This window comes from Gopherus flavomarginatus, chromosome 9 (genome assembly GCF_025201925.1).
Source record: "Gopherus flavomarginatus isolate rGopFla2 chromosome 9, rGopFla2.mat.asm, whole genome shotgun sequence".
Classification (NCBI taxonomy): domain Eukaryota; kingdom Metazoa; phylum Chordata; order Testudines; family Testudinidae; genus Gopherus; species Gopherus flavomarginatus.
This window is the reverse complement of record NC_066625.1, coordinates 58,603,423-58,628,074: the sequence shown is the minus strand read 5'-3', so window position 1 is coordinate 58,628,074 and position 24,652 is coordinate 58,603,423. Positions and strand designations below refer to the sequence as shown.

Here is a 24,652-nt window from a genome sequence, read left to right as displayed (position 1 = left end):
GTCTGCAATTTGATATCTTTTCTTTTTGTTGCAGCTGTACAGATGTCCAAAGACTGTAGTGTTACCCGGGAGTCTGTAAGAGAATGAAGGGACCCATCCACGGAATCACTAAACAACTTAGGCCCCTCAAAGGGAAGATCCTTGACAGTTTTCTGTGCTTCCCTGTGGAGGTCAGAATACTGCAGCCAGGAAGCTCGATGGATAAATACTGTCATAGCCATGGAATGTGAAGCCTGTCAGCAGCATCAAGTAAGGCCTGGAGAGACCCCCTCGCAACTCTCTGGCCTTCTGTAATGAGGGCCTGAAATTGTTCTCTCTGCTCCTGAGGCAGATGTTCAATAAAAGATGAGAGTTCTGAATAGACTGTGAAGTCATATTTTGCAACCAGGGCTTGATAAATAGCTACTCTGAACTGCAAGGAGGCTGAGGAGTAGCTCTCGTGGTCCAGCAGGTCCAACTGCTTTAGCTCCTTATCAGATGGTATTGAATGGGATCAGTGTTACCTTTTCCATTTGTTAACAACTGCAACAACCAGAGAGGAGAGGAGAGCAGAAGGAAAAATATACTCCAAGCCTCTTGATGGGATGGGATGGGATGGGATGGGATGTAGTACCTTTTGTCAGCTCGTTTACACATGGATGGGACAGTAGCTGGGGAGCGCTATATTGTGCATGCTAGGTTAAGCAGAGCATCGTTGATAGGAAAGGTCTGCTACCCTTTTTATAAGGTCTTGGAAAGCCTTAAAAGTCATCAGTATAAGAAAATTGGAGAGTTCTGGCAGCCTCAGATGGTAAGGATGAGGACTTGAAACAAGGTGGAATTTATAACTCTTCTGTTGGTTCCTCCTCTGAGAGATGTATCTGTGGAGCAGGGCCTTGGGGCATCAGTTAATGCTCCTGACAAGTCCTCTTTTGAGAGCGTAACCTGTAAAAAGAGTTGCCATAAAGAGCCCATGGATTCCACTAAGCCCACTGATGTGCAGCATAAGGAAAACAGGCAGGACTCCAAGGCTGACCTTGCCAGAATAGCCAGGTATGCCTCCCGCTTCAGTGGTAACCTCAAAAGAAAAAGGCTGGAAGGGAGAGGAACATTGTACAGCCAACTCTGAGTCAAATGAGGGAGCACCTCCTGCATCCACACGTTGGGGGATGGGGAAGGGAGTAGGAGGAGTGTGGAGTAGTGCCAGTACCCAGTTGTCAGATTGGCACCAGGCCCCTGTAAGAAACCTATACTTGCATCGGTACAGAGGTTTGAAAAAGAGGATGGTGAGGCAGTGCCAGATAATGTTGTATCACTACCAGCCAGAAATAAACCTCAGTACCCTCAAAGAGGCTGCATGGAGACCATGTTGGTAGCAGTAGGCCAGTCACCAAAGATGAATACGGAGGGCAAGTAGGCTCTTGGAGGTAAGCTGGTACCAATGATTTGGGCTCTTTAAGGATTTGCAGGTCTTCATGAGATAGGAGCCTGGACTGTACCAGGGACTCTGGATTGGGTTCCTCCGGCGTCAGAATGTCAGGTCGTACTGAAGACTGTACCAAAATGTGATCAGTACAGCTTTTGCTTCTGGCTACAGAAGACAGTAACAATGAGGACTGCACCTTAGCTCTGAACTTGGGAGGCACTAAGCCCAGTGTTCGTGCCGTCTAGACAGCTTTTCAGTATGCAAATAGTCTTCTTAGCTGGCACCCTGGATGCAGTCCTAGAGGAAATGGGAACCTCAGTGGCACCAATATTGGGATGTGAGGTAGGCACGGATTTGTTACTGTCTGCATACTTGGAGTAGTGTCCGCAGGGGTGTTCCAAGTTAGAAAGTAGTTGTAACATGTTACAAAGTAGTATATTTATGAAGTATTGAAAAATCATGTAACAAAAGTTTCATAAAAGTAATATGTATCTCTAAAAACTCAGAGTAAAGAAATACCTTCATATACACTGTCTTGCTTGCCTATTAAGTCAGGAGCCTGGCCTTTGTACCTGCACCAAACAAGAAGAATATTTTATTAACAGCATACTAAGTAACAAAATGTCTCAAAAGAACAATGATATACACATATATATTTACAAATAGAACTATATTACAGTTAGGCAATATGTAAAATGTTTTCTGAGGATTGCTGCTCAGGAACAATAGTCTATATTTAATAAAAGGCCTGTTAAGAGTGGGAGTCTTATAGCATACATCCTTCAAAAAAAATAAATCCATTTTGTGATACTGAAAGAAGGATCCAGTGCTAGTACTCCTAAAAAATATTGTAATAGCTTCATTTTTAAAGCTGCTGGGCCAATCAAACTACTTATTTGTTTCTTAGTAAAATGGATTTAACAGGGTTTGAATCTAGGCTCCAAGACTTGTTTATTACATGTATTTTGGAAAATTATTAAAAGATGAAAGGATTTAAATTTCCCTTTCCACAAAAGGTGTGATTTTAGAAAGATTTTTAATCTCAGTTACCACCAACAACACTGGTACAAACTGTAAAGCCTGCAAACCAAACTCTTCTTAAGATGCATACTTTAATGGATGTTTTCAATTTTCCCTCTTAATGAAATTTCCCAAACCTAACGAAATCTCCCGCCACAATTTTCTTTTATACCTTTCTGATGTTGATGTCTTGGATTTACTTTTCAAGGCCAAATATTTCTCTCTGCAGCTGCCACATAATAAGTAGTATGGATTTCCACTTCCACATTCACCACCGAACCATCCATCCACATAGGAACCATTGCTACGATAGCCTTGTCGATTTGCACTACGGCCACAACCAGGGTGATTTCTTTTCATGTGTTGATTGAAGCTGACAACACTGGATTCACACAATTCACAAACTACCACTTCTTCTCTGTCTTCAGACTCACAAACATGCTGTATAATATAATTTTCATACAAAATTACTAGATATAGAATAATTATGCTCATATTAGAAATAAGAGTACTTCTATTTTTAAGTGGGTTTTTCTATTTATGTCTGTTAAGCATGCATGACAGTATTTGTGCTGTAGGTTTTACTTAGAAGCAGACCGGAGGTGGCTAAGTTATTGTGGGTGGGGGAAGGTGGCAGGTGTCTTTCCCTTTTTGATTGTAGTACATTTCCATTAAAAAAATCTTATACCTGTGGACTCTCTAACCTTGATCAAGCCCAGTTTAGCTAGCCCGATGTGTAATAACTTGTTCTTCAAAACAAGTATAAGTAGTTGATCTTTCAATTTATGCTTCCACAAAGTACAGAAAGGATGATTTAAAAAAAGGAGGGGAGAAATGTCCCAATATGTCATATTATCAGGTCTTCTGCCTCTAAATTCCTTACAATCTAGTCCTCAAGAATCATTCTGCTTCCGCCCACCAAAGACTGTATGAGTTATTCATTTATTGGCAGAGTCTGGATACAGAACAGGGAAAAAATGTAATAATTTTTCAGACTGTTGGCAGTGAGTGACACTGATTACTGCTCAAGTCTACACATACTGTACACCAAAGTGTCTGAATTTGGAACTCACTGATTGAAGATGGCAATTCTACCAAAACCTGGTAGTATTGTCAAGAATCTCAATTTAAACAGACTTACTAGGAACTTATATACACATGGCCAAATTTTCAAATTCTGCCTTTGAAACTGCACATGCAAATATGTTCATATCATCTGACTGTGCAAATCAGGTAACTGCGCGTTACAAAAAAACCCACAACTTTCGACTGAGCGTACTAATTTGTGAAATCAGCCAACAAAGCTGCATACACAACGGCTAAGGAGGCTGCAGTTATTAAATTCATCAATCCCATTCTTATTATAGGGAACACTGAAAATACCACAATAAAGGCAAATACCATATGTGAGATAGTAATAGTAACGTTTTAACGGAACCTACTGTAATATGCATAGCAACACTGAACACAGTCACACTAAGATGGCAAGTCTAATTCACCTGTAAATTACACTGCTGTAAATTAGGACTAACTCCACTGAAGTCAATGGAGTTACACAGGTGATAGGAGAATAGAGCCAACTATATCAACTTTTGCAAAACACAGAGGTAGTAATATTATTATAGGACACTGTCATAAAAACAACAAAGCCTCTCAATCCTCTTTATATGACTACAGTGAAGGGGAAAAAAGCTAATCTGGACTAATGGTTCCCTCTAAATACAGAAAACAAACTTTCACTGCTATAATTATGATATAACTGAATGATGAATGGGAACTTTATTCCATTTCACTGGACAGTGTCTCCTGTCAGTTTCGTTTGTTTGCTTTGTTTGTTCTAACTGAAGAATGGTTAGCAATTGTTTTATCCTTCTACTGCTTTATCCCACATAAATTTAGCAATCTAGTACAGGCATTTGTTTTCTAAAATTGGATGTCATGATCAAAATAAATTAGCTAATGTACCACTTATTCTTCTTCTTAGGGAAGAAACTAATGAAGTATGTGCAGATGAACACAGCAAGAATCAACAGAATAAATTAGTTATGTACAGCTCTCTTCTCATTAAAGTGATGCTACAGACATCAAAGTAGCTTTAAGCACTGTTATGGTTTAGAAACTCATTATGTCCAAGCAGAAAGCTATTAATGCAATGTGTTATTTTATTTATAAAATATGATTTTGCAAAAAGCAGTAAATAAGTAAAAGCAGCCCCAGCTGCAGTCACACACACCCAAGTAGGCCAATCCAATACCTCTGGGATCCACATTCCCAGAATATCATTATCACTGGCCAGATCCTGTCCAAACATTGCTTCCATTGCTTCATCATCAAGGTCAATTTCTAACTCTTCATCCAAGTTGAAGTCATATAAGGCTCCTGGATCTTGCTGCAAAGATATTCCCTCTCTCCGACTCTGATTTCTGTGAGCCTGTACAGAGCGGTATAATCCCGCTCAAATCAAAGAGAAAACATTCTTTACTTTGCATGTAATCAAAATGATAGCCCCTTCAAAAGCTTTTTAAAAATACTACTAGTAAAATTAATATATTTTTATTCATCGCTGTATAAAAGAAATTAAGCCAAATATATACTGAAATATGTATAAGAAGGATTTATATTTGTAAAGTTCCATATTAGATGCTAAATACCTTCTTCTCCCAAATTTACCAAATGAACAAAGATGTTCGAACCATTTTAGTGCACTTACCAGCACGCGCTAACAATGTCCGGGCAGCTAAATCAAATTTGTGTCTCCTTGTTACTGCTGACCGACCTCTTGAGGGGGGTCCACTTCCAGAAGCTGCATTCTCTGCATGATCCATATTATCAGGACTGGGAGAACAGTTTGAATATTCAACAGGTAAGCCAAAAAACATTTTGCATGGATCTTACAAAAAAAAAAAAAGTGAAAACACTGATGGTAGTAAATTCAATTTTCTCCCTCCAAAAAATGAACTTCAGAAATTTATCATCTTGTGTTTATGCATATTTATACTATAACCCCCATTAATAGAGAGAAGGAGTTGCATGCATGTGTTACATCAGCAAAAGAACACAAGAAGCTGACGTGCCATCCTTGACTTACTCTGTGGGGCCTAGATATTGCAGGAACCTCAGAAAAGTATTCATTTTACATTCTGCACACTAATATAGCATAAACTGGGAAACAACAGAAATATCTACATCTGTTTATCTCCTCAGTCACTCTCCCTTTTTGACAAACGTAAGGATATTTGTATGGAAAAGTAATCTTTAAATGTGTGACCCCTAGTATTTATTCTTCACCTGAAGTTAAGTCTCTGTGACATTATAATTATCTCTAGAGCCAGTAATTGTGACACCCAGGACCAAATAGCGAATCAGGATTAAGCAACCAAACAAGATAAACTCAGAAGACAAAATGACATGTTTTTCACACAAATAATACTTCCTACTAATAAAAATCTGAATGGACTTATAAATAGGCATAAGAATTATGACACAGGCACAATTGTTTTTACATAAAATGTTTTTCCCCTCACAATTTGCAATATCTACTCTCTAAAGGACAGAATCGTTCTTATGAGATAAATATCAATATAAAATAAAACACTATTCTTTCCTTTCTAGAGAACAGAGTTTAAATCTGCCTGAGGTCAAGAGTGTGATTAAGATTGTTGGCTTTAGTTTAGTTCCTGATTGATGTATCTCTTCATCATAGTGTCACCATCTAATTTAGCATAACCAGCACAACTGAAAGTGCTTTTGACTGACAGGTATTAACATTATCCCTCTCCTCAGGAGTGGGCCAAAACTTAGAAAGGAAGTGAAATTAAGGAATGCAGTCACATTATAAAGCTTAGTGAGAAAACATGCATGAGCACTACATTTTAAAAAATGAATAAATTAAACATCCAGTGAAATTTCTCTTTTCATTGTAGTCAGACCATTAATATCATATGGTTTAATTATCTTGGAGGGGGATATATTCAGTTTATTTTTTTTCTTAATAAACATAATACTGTAACTAAACATAAACAAAAACTACTTTACTGACAACAACACTTCTACGCATATACCATTGTACAAAATTAATTCAAAGTGGTATTTTGGAGTCTTCTTCTTACAACTACCAAAATTGCTGAAATATCATCAGCAGGGTTCATACAATAAGAAAAGAACTACATTTTACCTTTCACTGAAACCTTCCTCCATTTCAGTGGCATCAGCTGAAGGGATATCTCCTGGTGATTGTAAATAACATTGTTCACTAGATTTTCCACTGCTTCCAGAAACTACTGTCCCATGATGTGAATCTGCAGTTCCTTCTGACTGGGGCTCTTCATCTTCTTCATTCCCAGGATGCTCTATCATCCACATGGCCAGCACTGTGATATTCTGAGCATCCGCTTCTCCTCTTGCACCTGAAAAGCAAGAAAATCTTACCTTATAATTTTATATCACTGTTGATGAAAAAATCCATTTACTCTTTCCATAACTGGTCATGGCATTTGTGAGTTCAAAGCTTATAGCATGCAGTGTTCCATTAAAAAAACCTGTTTCATATTGAACTGTGTTTTCAAGTGCAACAGGTATTATTCAACAAACAGATCACCTGTAGCTTCCATAGCTTTTGCAATTTGCCTGAGAGAGAATCCCATTTCTAACAATGGAACAGCAATGGCAGGTGGAGGAGGAGAAGTTGAGAGTCGACTACTTGGATCTGACAAAGCTAAGAGAAAAAGAAAAAAGTTAACTGATGTTTGCATAAGTTATCAATATGCTTTTGCCTTTCTTTGGTCTTTTGCATTTTATTAGGCTTTTTAATCATTTATTCCATTATTAGTTGAGGATTAAGAATTAAAGAAAATTTGTTCCCTGAGAACTTTCTTTCTAACATCTTTGCTAATCTGCAGCTCTGGATCATCTCCTTTCCATAATAAAACCAGAGCGAGTTCCTCTTCCTTTAATTGGCCAGATGACAGTTTCCAAGACTATGTAAACATTGACTTGCTCAATTAAGGTCAATGCAATTTTAACATTTTGAATTAATTTATTTATTTACATCCAGTTGAAACTCTACCAAGCTACTCTTAGATTGGGTTGACTAAGTTCAGCTTAGTTGGACTTGGTTCAGAGGATCAACGACCTTAAAGAGATCACACCAAGATATTTTGCCATTGGTAGCAGCTAGACACACTTGCATAGCTGCTGAGGATACTTTAAAGTCTCTTTCAAGGGTGTACTGCAGCAAGGAGACAACCAGAACTATGGATTAATAAAGATGTTATGAAGGAGGAAAACGTAAGTTGTATACCTCTATCCTGCATCATTCTGGAATATGAAAAACGTCTCTCCCCCTCAACACTGAACATCAAATCTAGAGAAGTTCATTTAGTTTTCATGTTTGAGTGACTAACATATGAGCTGACTTTTTCTTATTATAATATTATTACTACTATTATATTAAAAGGTGAACGTTTTACTGAGTGATGTAATTTGTTAACTCTGACATCAGCAGGAGTAGGGATTTACTGATGCAATGTACAAATTCTAATAATGGTACTTCCAACTGGATATCATCATTCCTCAGATGAGGGGGAAATAGTCAGAAAAAATGGTGCTATTTAAATTACTCTATTCAGTTTCAACTTTTTATATATTACTCAAAATAGAAGCCTGCCCCTGTAACTCACAGGCAGGATTAACTGGAGAGACTATATTTCAGAAATATATAGCAATGATGGATATTAGGAAACAAATCAATACATTCTAGAGTTATAAATGATATATTCTAGCTTATGATGGACCACTCTTGAAGTTTGTTCTGTTAAGCAACTCTGTGAGCAAAGACCAAAAATAAACTAAAATAATATTCTAGAGTTATTTATCATAGTTAATAACACCACCTGTTCATTCTTGTACATGGCTATCAGTATGTATTCTATTCAGCTACTTACAAGCACAAATTTTAACTTTTTTTTCCTAGCAGTCAGTTGCTGGCTTTTAGTACTACATTCTCTACCATAAGATTTTAGTTATGACATGCATACTTAATTTTATCAAAATGTAGACTTCAAATTAGTTAACGATGCCTTATAAGCCTACTCTGAACATACTTAAATTTACGAAACTCTTATGTTTCCTACTAAGTTATTTGTTGCTTACAAGTATACCTGTACGATTGGCAGGTCTTGCAGACTGGGAATCAGGAGAGGTCAGACTTTGCCTCCTTCCCACTTCATCAGAAGGAGATGTTGGTAAGGAGGATACTGGAGGTGTTTGTGCACGTCGTGTTGGAAGTACTGTAGTGGTTGGGTAACTTGAGAACATTTGCCTTTCAAAAAAGGAAAAATCTATTTAGACTATACTACACCATCACACGGTGGAGTCTTGCACCAGGCCTACCATCAGCTAGTACTAACCTAGTTAGAGAGAGGGTGGGCACTTAAAGGTAATTGCCCATGCTACCTTGACAGCAGAACCCAGTACAGTTTCATATCAGGTTAGGGGGCATTATTCTGGTTTGAAGGGCCCTGCAGGGACAACATAATCGCTATGCTGTCACAGGATAGCTCAGTTCTGCAGTGTGCTTCTGCACAACAGCACACTGGAGTGGGCAGAGGCAGGGTATGGGCTGGACTAGGATATCCACCATCAGAAGAACTCTTCCTTCCAACCTCTCAGAACATCTGCTCAGTGTCCAGCCCAGCTATGCTGGCCAGAGGATTTGTCCTTTAGGATCTGAATGTTTCAGAATGCAAGGCCTCCTACGGTACTAGTCCTCAGTTCCAATCTGGCTCAAAACATCCCCTAGGAGTCCTAAGAAGAGGGAAGATCGATATGGATCTGCAGAAGCAATAACTCAAAACTGAATTCCACTGAATGCAAAGAAGCGTTCCTCCTTCATCATGAATAGCAGATCTACACTGCAGGAGATTAACTAGCAGTATCACACTATGATAACTGAGGAGAGTTTCAATACACGTGGTCTGAAGGACAACTCTCTTGAACCAAAGCCTGATCTAGCTCCAGAATCAACAATAATTAATTAAAACGTTAAGTGTTGGCAGCCTTTCAAAAAAGAACCCAACAAACAAAAACCAGGACATGAGGAAGGGTATGAAGAAGAATATAGAGAAGGTATTTTTAATAGCTTTCAGTTCTGGAACATTAAGATCCTAAGTGTACAAGTGCCCCTTAGCAGCCTTACTATTACTAAAAGTCCAGTGGCTTCTGAGATATGGTGGGAGACATATAGCCTATCTCAGTAGAAGCAATTCATAATGCAGAATAAAAGTATCAGAAATTTGAAAAAGTAGTGTATCAATAAGACTCACTTGAGCTAGTACAGAAAAAACAGTCAAATGTACTTTTATTATTATTATTATTATTATAGTCAAGCACTTTACCTAAGAAGACTAAGAGGCATAACGCCAGGTGATTCTGAAGCTGGCACTGTTTCAGTATCTGTTACTGGGGTGGTAGCAGTGGTAGTATCCTCCAGAGAACTGCTCATGAAAGATGTAGTACTAGAAGCAGAAGGACTGGTAGTAACTGGTGTTTGGGCCTGCTGAGCTTGTTCACTTTCTTCTGCTTGCTGGTCTACTTCTGCAACACAAAAAGGACGTTATAGGAACATTTAGATAATGCTACAGAATGAATGAGTGGCTCTCTCTAGCCTTAAGTTTTATGTAGTCGTGTTTATAAATATTCACACATCCACATGCACAGACAGTTTACAAAAATATTTCTGCTCACTATCTTGCTGACTAAGGAAAATAGTTGGTCAACTCATGTTATTCTCATAAAGATGAAAAGTAGTTGACAATTTTTTTTTAAAGATGGTTAGAGAGAACAAAAGCTCCTTTCTTCATTAGATCTTATTATAGATGCTAAACTACAGCAGTTAGATTTTAACGTTCCCTTTTGTCTGAGAGATCAGGTTTAAGAGATTAAGACATGTAATCTCTGGTATGAAAACATAATTATTTACAAAAATGACTATGTAAAATAAACCATATAGCTTCCCGCAGCAAAAGAATCTAGAATAGTTAAGATGTTTCTACATCTGAGGCAGTTGGTTCTTTGTCATTTTTAATTTATTTGTTCATTTTTAAAGAAAACAAAAATAAAGAGGTTCAAAATCTGCTATTTAATTGGCTGTGACTGGGACAGTGTGACAAGTAGCTTTCCTGAAGTTCCGACAGCGTCATTCTACATGCATACAGAGATTCTAGGACTAAGAGCAACACTATCTGTATTAACTCCTTGTCTCTTCAAAGTCAACATCACATCAGCTAATTCCAAAAAAACTCTGCTCATTGAGGGTTTAAACATGATTGGTGGACTATGTTCAACACATTTATTCTTCATCTACACTGACCACAACCATGGTCAGCCTGCTAAAATCAGGTAGGCCTGCGTCACAATATAATACAGAAAGGGAGAATCTATCTTTCAAAGTTGAGTATAAACACAAAATATAAATCTTTTTTTCTGACTACAGTGATGTGCATTCCTCCTGCATATAGCTCTGAAAGTGTACCCTAAATATCAATCTCTATTTTAATAAGCTAAGCAAATGGCAGGTGGGGGGGAAATCACCAATGTCCATAAATTCTACAGAATTTATAGGATTTGCTACCTTCCTTAATTTTGTTGGTTGAGACTATCACAAGTGTTAATTGCTGCAGAAATATAAGCCTATACATTATCTATGTCCATATTCTAGGTAATTTTAAATAAACTCTAATTAACTTAACAAATCTGTACATTATCGTAACTTTAAAAAGGTACCTTGTTTAATTTTGCCACCAAACTGGTCCTCCAACAGCCCATGAACCACTAACTTGTAGATCATGGCTTGTGCTCGTTCCAAATCTGCTAGTCCTAGAGCTCTCTTTATTGGTGAACGCATGACTGCCCTTTTCACCATGTGTCGCATCAGGAACTGCAATGCAGCACGCACTTCAACATCTTCATGAACAACTGGAGAACTAGCACAATCAGAATTGTGACCATTTTCTGCAAGGACTTTTGGTATCAGTAGTAACTCAGCATATTTACTACAACTAAGAAGAGCACTCAGCGATTTCATAGCACCAAGGTAAAGATAGGATAACTGTACTGCTCTGATTTCTGACTGTACCACATCGTGATTTCTTGGTATGTGTTCATGATTCTTTCTTTTTCCTTCTATGGGTTGATGCTGGGACTCCATACATAGTGGTGTTGATTCTAAAGAGAAGGAAGCGATTTCATTTTCTGACTTGGAACATGTGGTGATAGGTCCTCTGATATCATCAGCACTCAGCAGTGATCGCATATCTGATCCAGTGTCCCCTTCCGTTTTCTGTTCAATGTCCCCTTTATCTTCAGTCTCATGTCTGTGTTTTTTTTCATGTCTCTTGGCACTTTGTTTCGCCATGTCTTCATGAATACCAGTCAGATAGGTAAGGTCCAGCAACACAGTAGCTGTCAGTCCACGGAATCTTGCAACATCAAAAGGCAGTGGTTCACAGGGCTCCAGATTATACAATGGAGTATCACTAGGCGACCAAAAAGTTGGGAAGCTTTAATAAAGATCAGAATGACACAGGAAGAAGCAAGTGAGGGATAGACAAGAGGAAAGTACAGGAAATAATGTAGGCAAAATAAGACGTAAAATATATTTAATAAAATAATTTAAATGAACTGACAGTCTAAAAATTAAATGTAAACAAGGGAAAGAAACGAGGTTATGATCAGAAAATGGGGAGATATGATACTCAACGCAAAGGCAGTGAGACATGCACACATTTTCAACAAGGAATGTTAATTTCCAAAAACTTCATATAATCCATTGCTTAGGTAATGACAAGTTTCAGTTGCATTATTTTAAATGTTTTAAGATATTTACAATGTAATTTATTACAATTATCACTTAAGCACCTGGTAACTGGTTTGAGCCAGATTTAATCTTTAGTTTATGAAGGGCACACAGGCAAAGATTTAACAATGAAAACTTCTGAACTTTTGCAATGTTACATTGGCAGCAGCTTTAAGTTTTTATCAATTTCACTCTACTACTTGTCTTTTTATTGCCAAGATGCACAAAAATGATAACCAGAAGCAAAAGCGTCACTAGTAATGCAGCGAGCAATTCCATCACTGAATATGAGCCTATTAGTTTCTTTTTTAAATAGGTTATCAAAATCCATTCCTGCATCCTAAAAATGACCATTCAATGGAGGCATATCATGTATGTAAGACCTCCAACCCCTGGTGACAGACACTTACATTAAATATTGCCATATGAGTCACTGCCTCCATCATAAACAGGACAAATAGAAAAAACCTGCAGACATATATTTTCCACACATGCAGCAGATTTACAAATTCAGAATCTTCCCTATAGTTTTTTATATCCTCAATATTTTCTTCAACATTTAGACTTTCTTAAAAAATTTTTAAAAAAAGCAGGCTTCAGTTTCTAGCCCTTCTAGAGATGAAAACATTGTAATAGTTATTGTTTAGAATGTTGTGTTATGGAGATCTTGTCTATATATAGACAAGTATCACATCTGCTTAAATAGATTTTAAAATTGGTGCAATCCCCTTCTGTGGACTCACTCAAATCTGCTTAAACCTGATTTAATTTGGTAATTGAATTAAGTGGAATTGATTTAGTTAAACTGGCACAACTTTTGTGTATACACATGGCATTAGTTTGCAGGCAGGCTAATACGACAGTTCTAAGAGGTGTGAACAGCCACCATTATCTCAAAGAAGAATTAAACTTTTAAATTTAATTATGCTCAGAGTCAAAAGAAATTAGTGGTGATGAATTTCTTTAGAAGACTGGGAATCAAGCTATCTCCAAAAAACTATGAATATAGGGAAATCTAATTTTCTGCAGAAAACACTCAGCCAATCCACATAAAGATAAATGTAGGAGGAGCTAGAAGACTCCATGAAAAATGTAAAAGCACAAGCTAGTAAATAAAACTTTGTAACCAAGAAGTTGTAATAAAAATTCAGAAAGATAACATATTAATAAGCCTATACATAAACTTCAAATATAAGCAACACTTACATCAAATGTAGCTCACAAGCATGCGGATGTCCTCAAATTAGGAAATTTAGAGTCAAAACTCAGTTTAAAAACTATCAAATCATGTTGATGAATTCCAGCTTTCCAAACGACAATTATATACTGGCTATACAAGACAGATACTTTATTTCTCTAATTTCAAAGTTCAACTGAGTTGTTTTTCAAATCAGAATTCTGGAAAATTGCTTTAACAAACTGAATGCCCAAGCATCTACTTTAAACTTAAATGTTACTAGTGACTGAAAATTTGTGTTTCAGATGTAAAATGTACGTTACTTACAAAGTTTTCTAAGCACTAAAAATTGCTAACTGGTGCAAAGAATAACTGAACGCACTATACCTGATAGTAATCTCTGCTTCATCCCACTGGACCTTAGCAGACGTACTTCCCTCTTTGACTACTCCAAGTAAAGTGGCATGCCGTCCAGTTTGCTTGTGTACACATCGGCCTCCAACTCTAAGACCAGCATCAACTCCACCAATTACTGCAAGCACAGGCCACACTTCTACACAAAGAATCTTAAGCTGAAGTTCTGAGAGGTCAGCAAGACCATGTCTACTATGTTTATTTTTCTCCTCTTCTTTATTCTCTTTCTCCTCTCTCATGTCATTCTCATCTCGGCTTTGGACCGAGCGACTTTTCTTCAGTTTTTGACCTGCTTCTTTAAGGCACATTTTGATTTTGTGCAGACGTTCCATCATTTTTTTATTGATGCAGTGCGTCCAACGGTCTGCACGATGGAGGATGCGGATAAGTTGGATAGTGGCCTCTGCCAGCACTGCAGCAACAGGACTACAGATAGGGTCACCAGGTAGCAAGTCTCTTGGTGTGCCACGCATCTGCATATCACAAATTTTCACCTTAGTGTTAAAACAAAACAAAAAAAGTTATGCTCTCAACTTACGTTTGTAAAGCTTATTCTAATTCTATAGTCTTTCCTGCCAAACTGAAAGCTCTAACATTTTTGTCTTTTTGTGTCTGTCCCCTGTGAAATGCACTATCATGTTTTCTTGGTTTTGAAGAGAAAACTCACCTGCACCTTTACAACAAACTCCAATAAAACTGTGAAATGCAAGAACTAAGTAAATTCAAGGTTTCTAAGAAAAGAACTGTAGGTAGTCCAAAATATTCCTAATACCGGAATTTGTTCCAATTCTACTGACAGACAACTGGGTACAAGATTCAGTCTTATAGGACACAGTACAGGTCTACCAATAGATTGCAAAATGTAGGAATTTAACTAAGGTCTACTACGTATTTTTCTGGTAGTCTAGTAGTGACCCAAAATTAATATAGCATAATGAACAATCAATGGAGTTCTCTCCCTAAATCAGCTAAAAATCAGTCAACATTTCCATATAGTAGGACAGGAAGCAAAATATAATCCCATATGACCTGTTACTGTAATGCAGATATAAATTTCAGTTACCTTTTCTCCGGGGTTACTGCTATAGAACATTACACAAGGGTATAATTCTGCTGCATCCACATCTTCAAAAGCTAGTTTTGGCTCCTAGTTAAAAATAAGATGAGGAATAGAAACTTTTAAAACAACAGTTTTTTAGAATTAGACAATTTAAAATAATTATTTTTATCTCTTTATAATCTTTAGAAGTAATAAAACTAACTTGTTTTTTGTGGTTTTAGAATCGTGTGTAAGTTACCAAATGTTTACAATCAAAGTTACTAGAGAAAAATATTAAAGAAAAATACACAGAAAAGAGTTAAATACCTCTCCATTTTTACCAAAGGAAATAGTTCTAGCTTCCATATCTAATACACATGTGATGAAGTCTCCTTGAGTAAAACTGGACAGAGTCAAAGTCTGTTCCCCATTATGATACAGGTTACCACTGTAGGCTCTATACAGCCACATATCTGAGGTAGTGCGATGGTTAAAGTCATGTACTGGCCAGCGAGACACTCCTACGCATGTGCCTTCGTTGCCTCGATTTTCCTTCACAATATAGAACTAGAAGGATTAAAAAAAATTAATATCATGGCATAATTCAACATAACAGTATAATATTGAGCATAGGAATTATTATATTCAAGCAGTGAGGAGAATATACCCTTAGTATAAGAATTTAAGAAGAGTTTTAAATATGTTACATGTAAGATAGCAAAATTTTCATAAATTAATACCTTTAACACATTGGTTGAACACACTTTTCTTCCCTCTAAAATTATATTTTTCCAATGACAAGGTCAGTCTCTAACAAGTGATTTATCCTGGTCTACTAGCAACAATTAGTATTGAGTATTTGGACACCAACAGATGTCTCAAAAGTTCATGTTAATTCTTCCAGACGCAAACCAAATACCGGCGCACTTTCAATTTAAGAAGTATATATGTACCTTTACAAGTTAGAAGGTAAGAAATAGTCAAAGTAATGTTAGTCAGCAAAATAAATGAGTTTCACTCATGTTTAAAGTGAACAATTTACGCAGAGAAGTGCAAGCTACAATATACTATCCTCAGAAAGAAAGAAAGAAAGAAAGAAATATATATATATATATATATATATATATATATATATATATATATATATATATATATATATATATATATATATATATATATATATATATATATATATATATATATATAAAAATAAAAAAAACTCCATATGTAACTAGGTTTGTAACAGAACTACTCTGGATGATTTGTTACAGAATGACCTTGTCTAACTGAGAAATGTCATATACCCATAAGAAAATTTATGCATTCTCTGAGTGGAGAAATTCAGATCTACGTAGGCTGGTGTATAGTACTCCCTTCAGATGGCAGTGCAGCCTTATTTGTCGAAAATAGAAGCTATACAGTGCATTTGCATTAGCCTATATATCTAGTGAAAGTGTGTGGGGAGGCCTACACAATAAATTTTCGTAACTGATTTAGCAAAGCATTGCCTTTCTCATCCAGAAGCTGGCAGAGTTTCTTGTGACATAGACCTTGACCTGGGTAAGACAGGGCAGTCCTTGAGCAATACACTCATCATCTTTGGCCAGCATGTTTTGGCCTTTTTTTTGTCCATTCAAAATTAATGAGAAAAGTAATCAGGTTTTTTTTAAAGCTAGTTCTATTTACATAGGACTTTATGGCTCATCCAATATTAAGAAAGAGGAGGCATCTGTCAGCCTTGTTGAAGAGGAAAAATTATCCATAGTGAAAATCAGTAGGGCACTGATAAACAGAAGGTAGCACAATATGGAAGACAACCTAGTGATAAACTAAGTTTGGAGAGCCTGTATACAAGGGCTGTTAATCTCAGACATCTGACATTTATCATGAGAATATGTGATAATAAAGATTAAAAACAGAGGGACACTTGAAAGAGGCTCATTGGGAGGAGTGTACAGAGACAGGATTCAGAACCAGGATTTTAGCCAAAATGCCATATGGTCCAGGTTAGCACAGCCACTAATTGGGCCCAGAGCCAAAGGGCCAGATTCCGATACCTGATTGCTTACACTGTATGCGTTGTCCTATTGATTTCAAAATGGACTATTTGCAGATTAAGGTACTGCTAATTATGAGCAAAGCTACTATTATCTGGCCCAATGTGTATAAAGAAAGGCATTATGCAGGTATTTTGGTACAAAATCAGTCCCTTCTGAATATCTTGAGATGGATCGCAGACTAAGATGAGAGAAATTCAACAAAGTATTCAACAGTCTGCAAGTGGCATACAGCTGGTTAACAGATAGGAAGAACAGAAGAATTCATAGGCTCTTCATCGGAAGAAAGGGTTTTCGGGGAGCAGTTAACAACACTGGAACTCAGTTTGGGAACAGCATGTCTTCTGAGTTGGCAATCTCTATTTTTGAAGAAATCTGACAGAAGAGTGAAATCAAAACCAGGTGCACTTCATATACTATCTTAGTTTTTTGGATACCAGGATGCCATTCATTAGCATCATCCTGTATATTCACACAATTAACAGAATGCAAATTAAATCTAGGTCTTTTGAACAACGTGGAGGGGAAAACTTCAAAAGGTTAGTGATAATTAAGCATAAAACTACAAGGGTGAATTTTAGACTGATTAGGAACTTGATCCTGGAAACAGACCTTTGAAATGCAAGGCTAAAGTCAGTTCATATTGAGTGAGGTAATTGTGGCCTAAGATGTCTATGGCAGTAAAAAGGTTCTTCTGAAATAAAGAGCATGAAGAACAATTTATGCTATTCACTGACACATTATCAAATAGAAGAATGACACCGGAGACTGGGGAAAGGATGTTGGAGAGAGTGAATTGACTGATGGGCCCAGACTGGTTTAACGGACCATTTTCTTTTCTGAGTAGGTGATTTTTGGACAAGATTTTGGCAAGAGCAAAGAATGGATAATCCAACTTTGCTGTGGCTGCCACAAAGGTCTTGACTTTCAAAGAAGATAAATCTGGGAGAAAGGGGATAGAGCCACATTCCAAACCCCAAATTCTAGCTTTACTCCAAAATACAATTTCAAAACAATTACCCTAAAAATGGGATTTATATAAGAGACAGTTTTGCAAAAAAACCATGAAAATTTACTAGGCCAGGTACAAGATCTACTCCCCCTTTTACTGATTGATAATAAATAAAAAAAAAGGAAAAATTCAACCTTCCCCACTGCTCCCCCACACCCAAAAAGAACTAAAAAAATTACTTGCCGTGGGGAAGCAGTCTGTTTGCAAGGCTGTTTTAAATTGATGACTTTTATACTGACTGAGGATTTAAAAGGAAATCACCATCAACAACGAAAAAAACAGAGGACTTCATAGCCATCGATTCTTGGTTTGACGCAGCAACTAAGAGATCTGCTCCAGTGACACCATAAACAGGAGCACTCAAAATACAGCATTGTGCAGTTTATTTTGGATAGAGAATAGTCCTTTAATCACTAGGTTTTGCTTCTTCTGTAGTACAGTATGTTCTTGAATATTTATTTATAAAACAGTATTTTTCTGAAGCAAAGAAAGAAAACTGAAGACAGAATAAAAATAATGCATTTTATTCCATATACCTTCCACTGATAACACCCAGAAGTGACTCCTGCGGATGCTAGTCCGTATCCTTTACCTCCACTGCCATGAGTTAAAATCTGCCCACTCTCCACAATGCAGCACTGAGCTTTCTCAGGATCAAAGGACACTTCCTGTATAGGAAGATTCTCATCCTCTTCTTCAGATTCTCCCTGCTTCTATCAGAAATGGAACAAAATAAACACCTCATAATTATATAACTCAGAAGTATCTAATGAAAATTTTAAAAAGGACTATTACCTGCAGCTTCATTTCTTGTTCTCTCTCTTTTATCTGAATTGCATATTTAGCCTGAGCTATCGGTGTCTCCCACATGCAGTCAGACAGAAGTGAGAACAACCGTTCAACAACCTGTTGTATTAGAGCATACTTCAGATCATTTTAATCCCAAACTTGTGAAAACAAATAATATGTTTAAACTATTTTGGTTTACTTTGTAACTAGTTTAAGATCTGTAGTGAGTATTCATAGATAAGTAAATACAGTGAGAATTGGGTGGCCAAAATTCTAACAAGCACTGCTTAATTTAAATGTTTATTGTATGAGATTTGCTGCAGAAAACAACTTAAAAAGTTTATTTAAAAATATATAAACCTGAGCCATCTGATCATCTTCAACACCAGATTCACAAGCAGGCAACACAGCTTCTAGTACATGAAGTGCAAGGAGTCTGGTCCTTAGGTTGCCCACTAGGGGTACTCCTTCAAGAGGAAAAGTGTGTTACTAACAACCACTAAAACATGCTGAGCAAAACTACAATAAAAATTTACTAAAAATCAATTAATTTTTTTAGCTGAGCACTGAATAAGTGTAACATATATGTTAGAAACACCACACGCATACATATAAATACAGACACAGAGAGAATCCATTTTGAATAGATCATACCTGAACAACACTTTTGAGATGCAATATTAAGAAGCACCTCTGTCCATTTTGGAGAAGCCATTTTTGACTGAATGGCCTTTGATGAAACAACTCTTCGTAGAAAGACTAAAAAGTCTCCCAGGTGCAATTCTGCTGCATGTTGCTTCCGGAGCGCAGCTGAAGATTTAAATAAAGTTACTGCTAAAAATTCTGAGCAATGAATTGATCGATATACCTGCAGTAAACAACCTACATATACACAATATTTAGGTCATGAAAAATGTCAGAAAATTCACAGACACTAAGTTGGGATTGCAGGCTTACTTTGTTTTTGAGAACAGTGAGAGCCCACACCAGAATGCCACCAACTTCAGCTTCCAGGCTATTCTGTGAGGCTGTAAAATGTGCTTCAGCACGCATCTGAACTGAAACGTTTGCAACTCTGAACAAAACATTATGGTTGTTCTTTCAAAAGTTTACAACTGAACATTGACTTAAAAACAGCTTTAGAACTTTACTATGCAGAAGAAAAATGCTGCTTTCCCTTTATTTCTGTAGTAGTTTACATTTAACCCAGTACTGTATTTGCTCTTTTTTTTTGTTTGGTCTCTGCTGCTGCCTGTGTACTTCTGGTTCCAAATGAGGTATGTGGTTGAATGGTCAGCTGGTAATTCTGGTGTTCCTAACTCTGAGGTTCTACTGTACTCAAAATCAGCCACACATGCCTTATGGAACACAGAGACTATTTTTAAAAATACATTAGGTATACAGTTATATGCACATTTACCATAACTGCACAGAGTATTTCGCATACAGATGACCATAATCAGATCTCTGTATGTGCAAACAATGGCACACCTACCTTACTTAAAAATCAGGCACAAAACTTTTAGTATTTGCAAGTTGTATATAGCAGTTTAATTATTTGGACATATTTTATATTAAGGGTATATTTACAAAGCATTTATAAATGATTAATAAGTGTTTTAAGCATGTTAGACACTTGAGTAGAAGGTGTTATGAGTGGTTTTAACACATGATTATTAGCAATTATTGACCTATTGGCCTCTATAACAATCTGTAATAATTGATTATCCATTATTAGCCATTTATAAATGTAGTCATACATAAAATGTAACCAATTGTCTTAGAGGCTTTTTCCTTTTAAATGGATTTTTGATCCAAAACACTAAGACCTCCTTTGTTTCCTATCTTTTACCTAAGATGATACTACTATCTTAACTAGTTGGTGACTCTTAAAAATGTAAACATTAAAATTGTTTTCTATGTTAAAAACACATCTAACAGTACTAGTCCATGTTATCGGATCTATAAGGTACAAAACTACTACTTAAAAAACAAAAACTCCTGTGAGTAGTCAAATGACCTAACACACATCTAAAAATAAGTTAAATTCCATAACTTTTTTTTTAAACAAACAATTTCCCTAGAGATTAAGTATTTTTATATCATATTATACAAAACGGGTTCCTTAAGGGACAAGACATTATTTGATAACTTTCATACTAGAGGAGCTTTTTTCTTAAAGACCAACTATAGACCCTTGAATATAAAGGTTAGGCTAAGTTTTTTCACATCAAATCACTCTGCAGCTCTCTGCAGAATATGAAATAAGTTGATAGCTATAGAAAAATTCTGAATGTGGAATAAGTATGGACTATGCAAGAGCGATAATCAGAGCAGAACCCAGAGGAGAATTCTGCCTATATTATGGGCAATTTGGCTCCTTAAATTACAGTCATGCAAAACACAACCACTATAACAATCTTATTTTCTGGAGGGGAACAATATTCTCTTCCTAAATATGGAAATGGAGGAAATGGGCCTGATTCTCCACCGCCTTGCACCTTGTTTAGTCCTTTACATATGCGCTAAGTGGGTGTAACACTTGTGTGAGTGGAGAACTCTTATTCAGTAGCATTTTATTCTATTCTGCACAAGTGGAAAAGACCACATAAAAGGCAAGATAGTGGAGAGTTAGGCTCTTATTGTCTCTCCTCTATCTGCCCCCCCCCTTTTTTTTTTTAAGAAAAGATTAATTCTAATATAACAAAAATGGTGTAAAAATGGCACCTCTGAAGTCTTTCTTCTCATTATCTCCATTTGAATCTAACTTCTTTTCTTCTTCTTCCTCCTCCTCATCTTCCTCACCTTCACCTTCTCCAAAGGAAGCCATAAGCATCACACCAGCTTGTGATAACAGGTTCTTCAACTGACTGCATAGCAGATCCAGCAAAGACTGGACCACTTTGGGACTCAATTTATCAGCATAAGTTCTTTGTGAAAAATATAAAGATTAAAACATTTCAGAGCTATTCCACGTAGAAATCATTTTAAGACACATTCGGTGCACATGAAAATGAGGCACTAATGTAGCACGGGCTGTAATCAGTTCTAGTGTAGTTGGGCACTTCCCAAATTGCTTTCCTACACATTCTGGCAGTGCACCTCACCACTAACTTTAGCACTCTGATATTCCAGTCCTCAGTCTCATTTTAGCAAAAACTGCCACTGATGTTAAACTACTTAATGTTTCATGCCGTGGCAAATGAGGATTAGATGAGACCAGCCAAATCATTGTCACTTATGACAAACCAGGATCTGAACCCCAGTTTAAAGAAATTAAGATGATTACAGTTCAATCATATAACCATTAAACATAGTGGGAGCCTTTCCATTGACTTCAATGGGTGCTGGATCAACCCTTTAGCGCATAAAATCACATCACCACCGCAACCCCTCAACAGCACTTCTTAATGACTGAGTTTACACTTGGCAGCTGAATGTTTACACTTTATAAACATTTAAATAAAAATGATACATACTGAATATTAATACTCTTGATCAAAATCAGAAACTCTTATTTTTCCCCCCTCTTTTTTTTTTAAATTAGTTCTGCACTAAAATTAACTCAGTAAGAGCAAGGCTGGTCCCTTGTTCCCTGGTCCAGCAGCAAACGTTAGCATCGCTCAGGGAAATCTGTTAAACCCCATGAAGAAGCGTAGACTCTCCCTCTTGCTAATAATAATGGAGGAGATTATGCAAAAATGACCTTCATATAGAGCTACATAAAGCCTCATCTGCTGGAGTGAGGGGAACCATGACAAGAACAAGCAGAGAAAAATGAGGAGGATACAAGATGATCATGCTTGCAGCCCCTGCAGGCACAGGACACTGAATCCAAACTCAAATCCCTGCATAGCAGCCAGTTATGCTATTTTATCGGAAGGGTACACATTGATTTGATTAATACTTGTTAATACTTTTGTCAAGTCTTTCTTTTTTTTTTAAGCGAGTGTGCTTCTGAACACTGTTCTTCCATCAATTAGACATTCTTCTGAAAAAAATATTCTGTTGTTTTAAAAAAAAAATGTTGAAAGAGCTACAGGTGGATTATCATCTAGAAAAAAAAGTCTTCAATTCTTACCCTGTGGTAATGGCAAGGATTTGAAGTAACCTTGTACTAGCCACTTTCAAAGCAGTGCTGAGTTGAGAAATACCAGTTTTGGGCAATAATTGCAGTGGTTGTCCCAGCATGGTGTCTGTGCCACACAACTGTGATAGTACATTTAGCAGACCAGTGGAAATAGCCAAGGAGACATCAACAGGCTGATAGTGTACACTTAGAGCAAAGACAGTTACTAACAGGAGACGTTGTTGTGCTTCTAAAATTAAAACAAAAAACAAACAAAAAAACCTCTTTAGAATCAAAGTACTTAAATCACTCTGAAACAATAGCTAGGTCTTTAACAACAAAAATGTAGCCCTTGAGGAATGTGCCAGAATGAAAGCCCACTATTTATCCCCTCAACAAATTCAGCATGAGCAGTAAGGTGGATTTTTTTTTTTTCAAACCTTCATTTATTTTTTGTAATCCCACTGTATATAATGTACAGGTCCTTTTAGTGTTCCATTGTGACCCCTTCACATGATTCACTCTTCCTTCCCCAAATGTGTTCTCCACTTACCTATGTGGTGCTTATTTGCTTGCAGAGCTCTCTCCAACGTAACAGATAATTGCTGGTAAATCTTGTGCACAGCCACTTGGATTTCAATCTGAATATTTCTCTTGGCTGCTCGGATACCATCCTGAGTCAAACAAATAAGTACTGTAATAATCAAACATATTTTAATTTCTCGACTATTGGAAAAGGAAGCATAGACTAGTGATTAAAACACAGAACTAGGGCTCTGAAGACCTGGAGTTCTGCCTCAGTTTCCTCACCTGTAAAACAGCAGTAATACTTCCTCTATCTTACAAAAATGAATCATTAATATTTACAAAGTGCTTTTATCATCCTCAGATACAGAATGATATGTAAGTGCAAATTATTACTATTGTAATACATACACAAGGAAGAAGAAGGTCTAGTAGTATTAAACTGAATTTCACTGACCACTCCAATTGTATGACACAGCCTCTTGTTTAATTTGACTATATAGAGACTACACCTTCCTCAATAGGCATTTCTCACGGATGCAGTTTAAAACAGATTAATTTCACTTTTGTTATTTGAAGACAATAGCATTTTCTCCTGAATTCAAGGAACTGGTCTACATGTATTTCAGTGAAAGGTTAGGTTTGTTTGATCTTTCACATGGAGGGAGAGAGCTCTATTGCCTGAAGAGATTTGGAAGGAAACCTCCTCCAGAATGGTTTGATGTTTTGGGCATCTCTTGCACTTGGTAAGGGCATGTGCAGAAGTTTGAAGCTCCACAATATCCATGCTGTCTTACCTCCTGTGATCAATACCATCAGAGCACTCTTCATCCTATAAAATATAATCTAGAGGGGAAGCGTACAGGGATATTCCTAAGAGATTCCAGATCTTTCTCTTGGGAAGGAGAAGAGTACAGTGATGCCATCATTCTAGAGTCCTTACCAAATGACTTAACTACCCACTTAAGAAACTGAAATATGGCTCTAGAGTTTTCCTCTTAGGTGATGGATTGCACTGGGAGATTTGGGATTAATTTTAGGCTTACCCCTGAAGATCTTTGATCAGTGGTGATGATCTGGTTTTCTGAGTCCCAAAAGCTAAAGACTCACCCACCCTTGCAGATGTACCTCAAGAAGAGTCTCAGCTGGTGTGTATGGGGAGGGGGGTGATGTGGGGGGAAAGTAGAGCCCTCCACAAGCTGTCCAAACTTTGTGTGCCTTCCCCTGGAACAGCGAAAGACTGAACTGGAAGTGATCATGGCAGAGCTCCCTTTCTGTGGTTCCTGTGGGGG

At 37.0% G+C, this 24,652-nt stretch overlaps 1 protein-coding gene across 10 annotated transcripts in view; it reads right to left on the bottom strand.

Moving 5' to 3' along the window:
- Positions 1-24,652, bottom strand: part of HERC1 (HECT and RLD domain containing E3 ubiquitin protein ligase family member 1) — a 234,589-nt gene that overhangs the window by 72,078 nt on the left and 137,859 nt on the right. For 7 of the 10 annotated variants that reach the window (XM_050966953.1, XM_050966944.1, XM_050966945.1 and 4 more), the window contains exons 28-46: positions 23,389-23,509; positions 22,848-23,085; positions 21,494-21,696; positions 19,421-19,576; positions 19,127-19,233; positions 18,773-18,883; positions 18,514-18,690; positions 15,236-15,475; positions 14,933-15,016; positions 13,843-14,363; positions 11,207-11,982; positions 9,820-10,018; positions 8,584-8,744; positions 7,023-7,139; positions 6,600-6,831; positions 5,136-5,260; positions 4,659-4,879; positions 2,598-2,866; positions 1,925-1,977 (exon numbers count right to left, since the gene is read on the bottom strand). In XM_050966953.1, coding sequence (XP_050822910.1) covers positions 1,925-1,977; positions 2,598-2,866; positions 4,659-4,879; positions 5,136-5,260; positions 6,600-6,831; positions 7,023-7,139; positions 8,584-8,744; positions 9,820-10,018; positions 11,207-11,982; positions 13,843-14,363; positions 14,933-15,016; positions 15,236-15,475; positions 18,514-18,690; positions 18,773-18,883; positions 19,127-19,233; positions 19,421-19,576; positions 21,494-21,696; positions 22,848-23,085; positions 23,389-23,509 — 4,111 coding nt within the window. The remainder of the gene's footprint in view (positions 1-1,924; positions 1,978-2,597; positions 2,867-4,658; positions 4,880-5,135; positions 5,261-6,599; positions 6,832-7,022; positions 7,140-8,583; positions 8,745-9,819; positions 10,019-11,206; positions 11,983-13,842; positions 14,364-14,932; positions 15,017-15,235; positions 15,476-18,513; positions 18,691-18,772; positions 18,884-19,126; positions 19,234-19,420; positions 19,577-21,493; positions 21,697-22,847; positions 23,086-23,388; positions 23,510-24,652) is intronic. The other 3 variants (XM_050966947.1, XM_050966948.1, XM_050966946.1) reach the window with 3 other exon arrangements.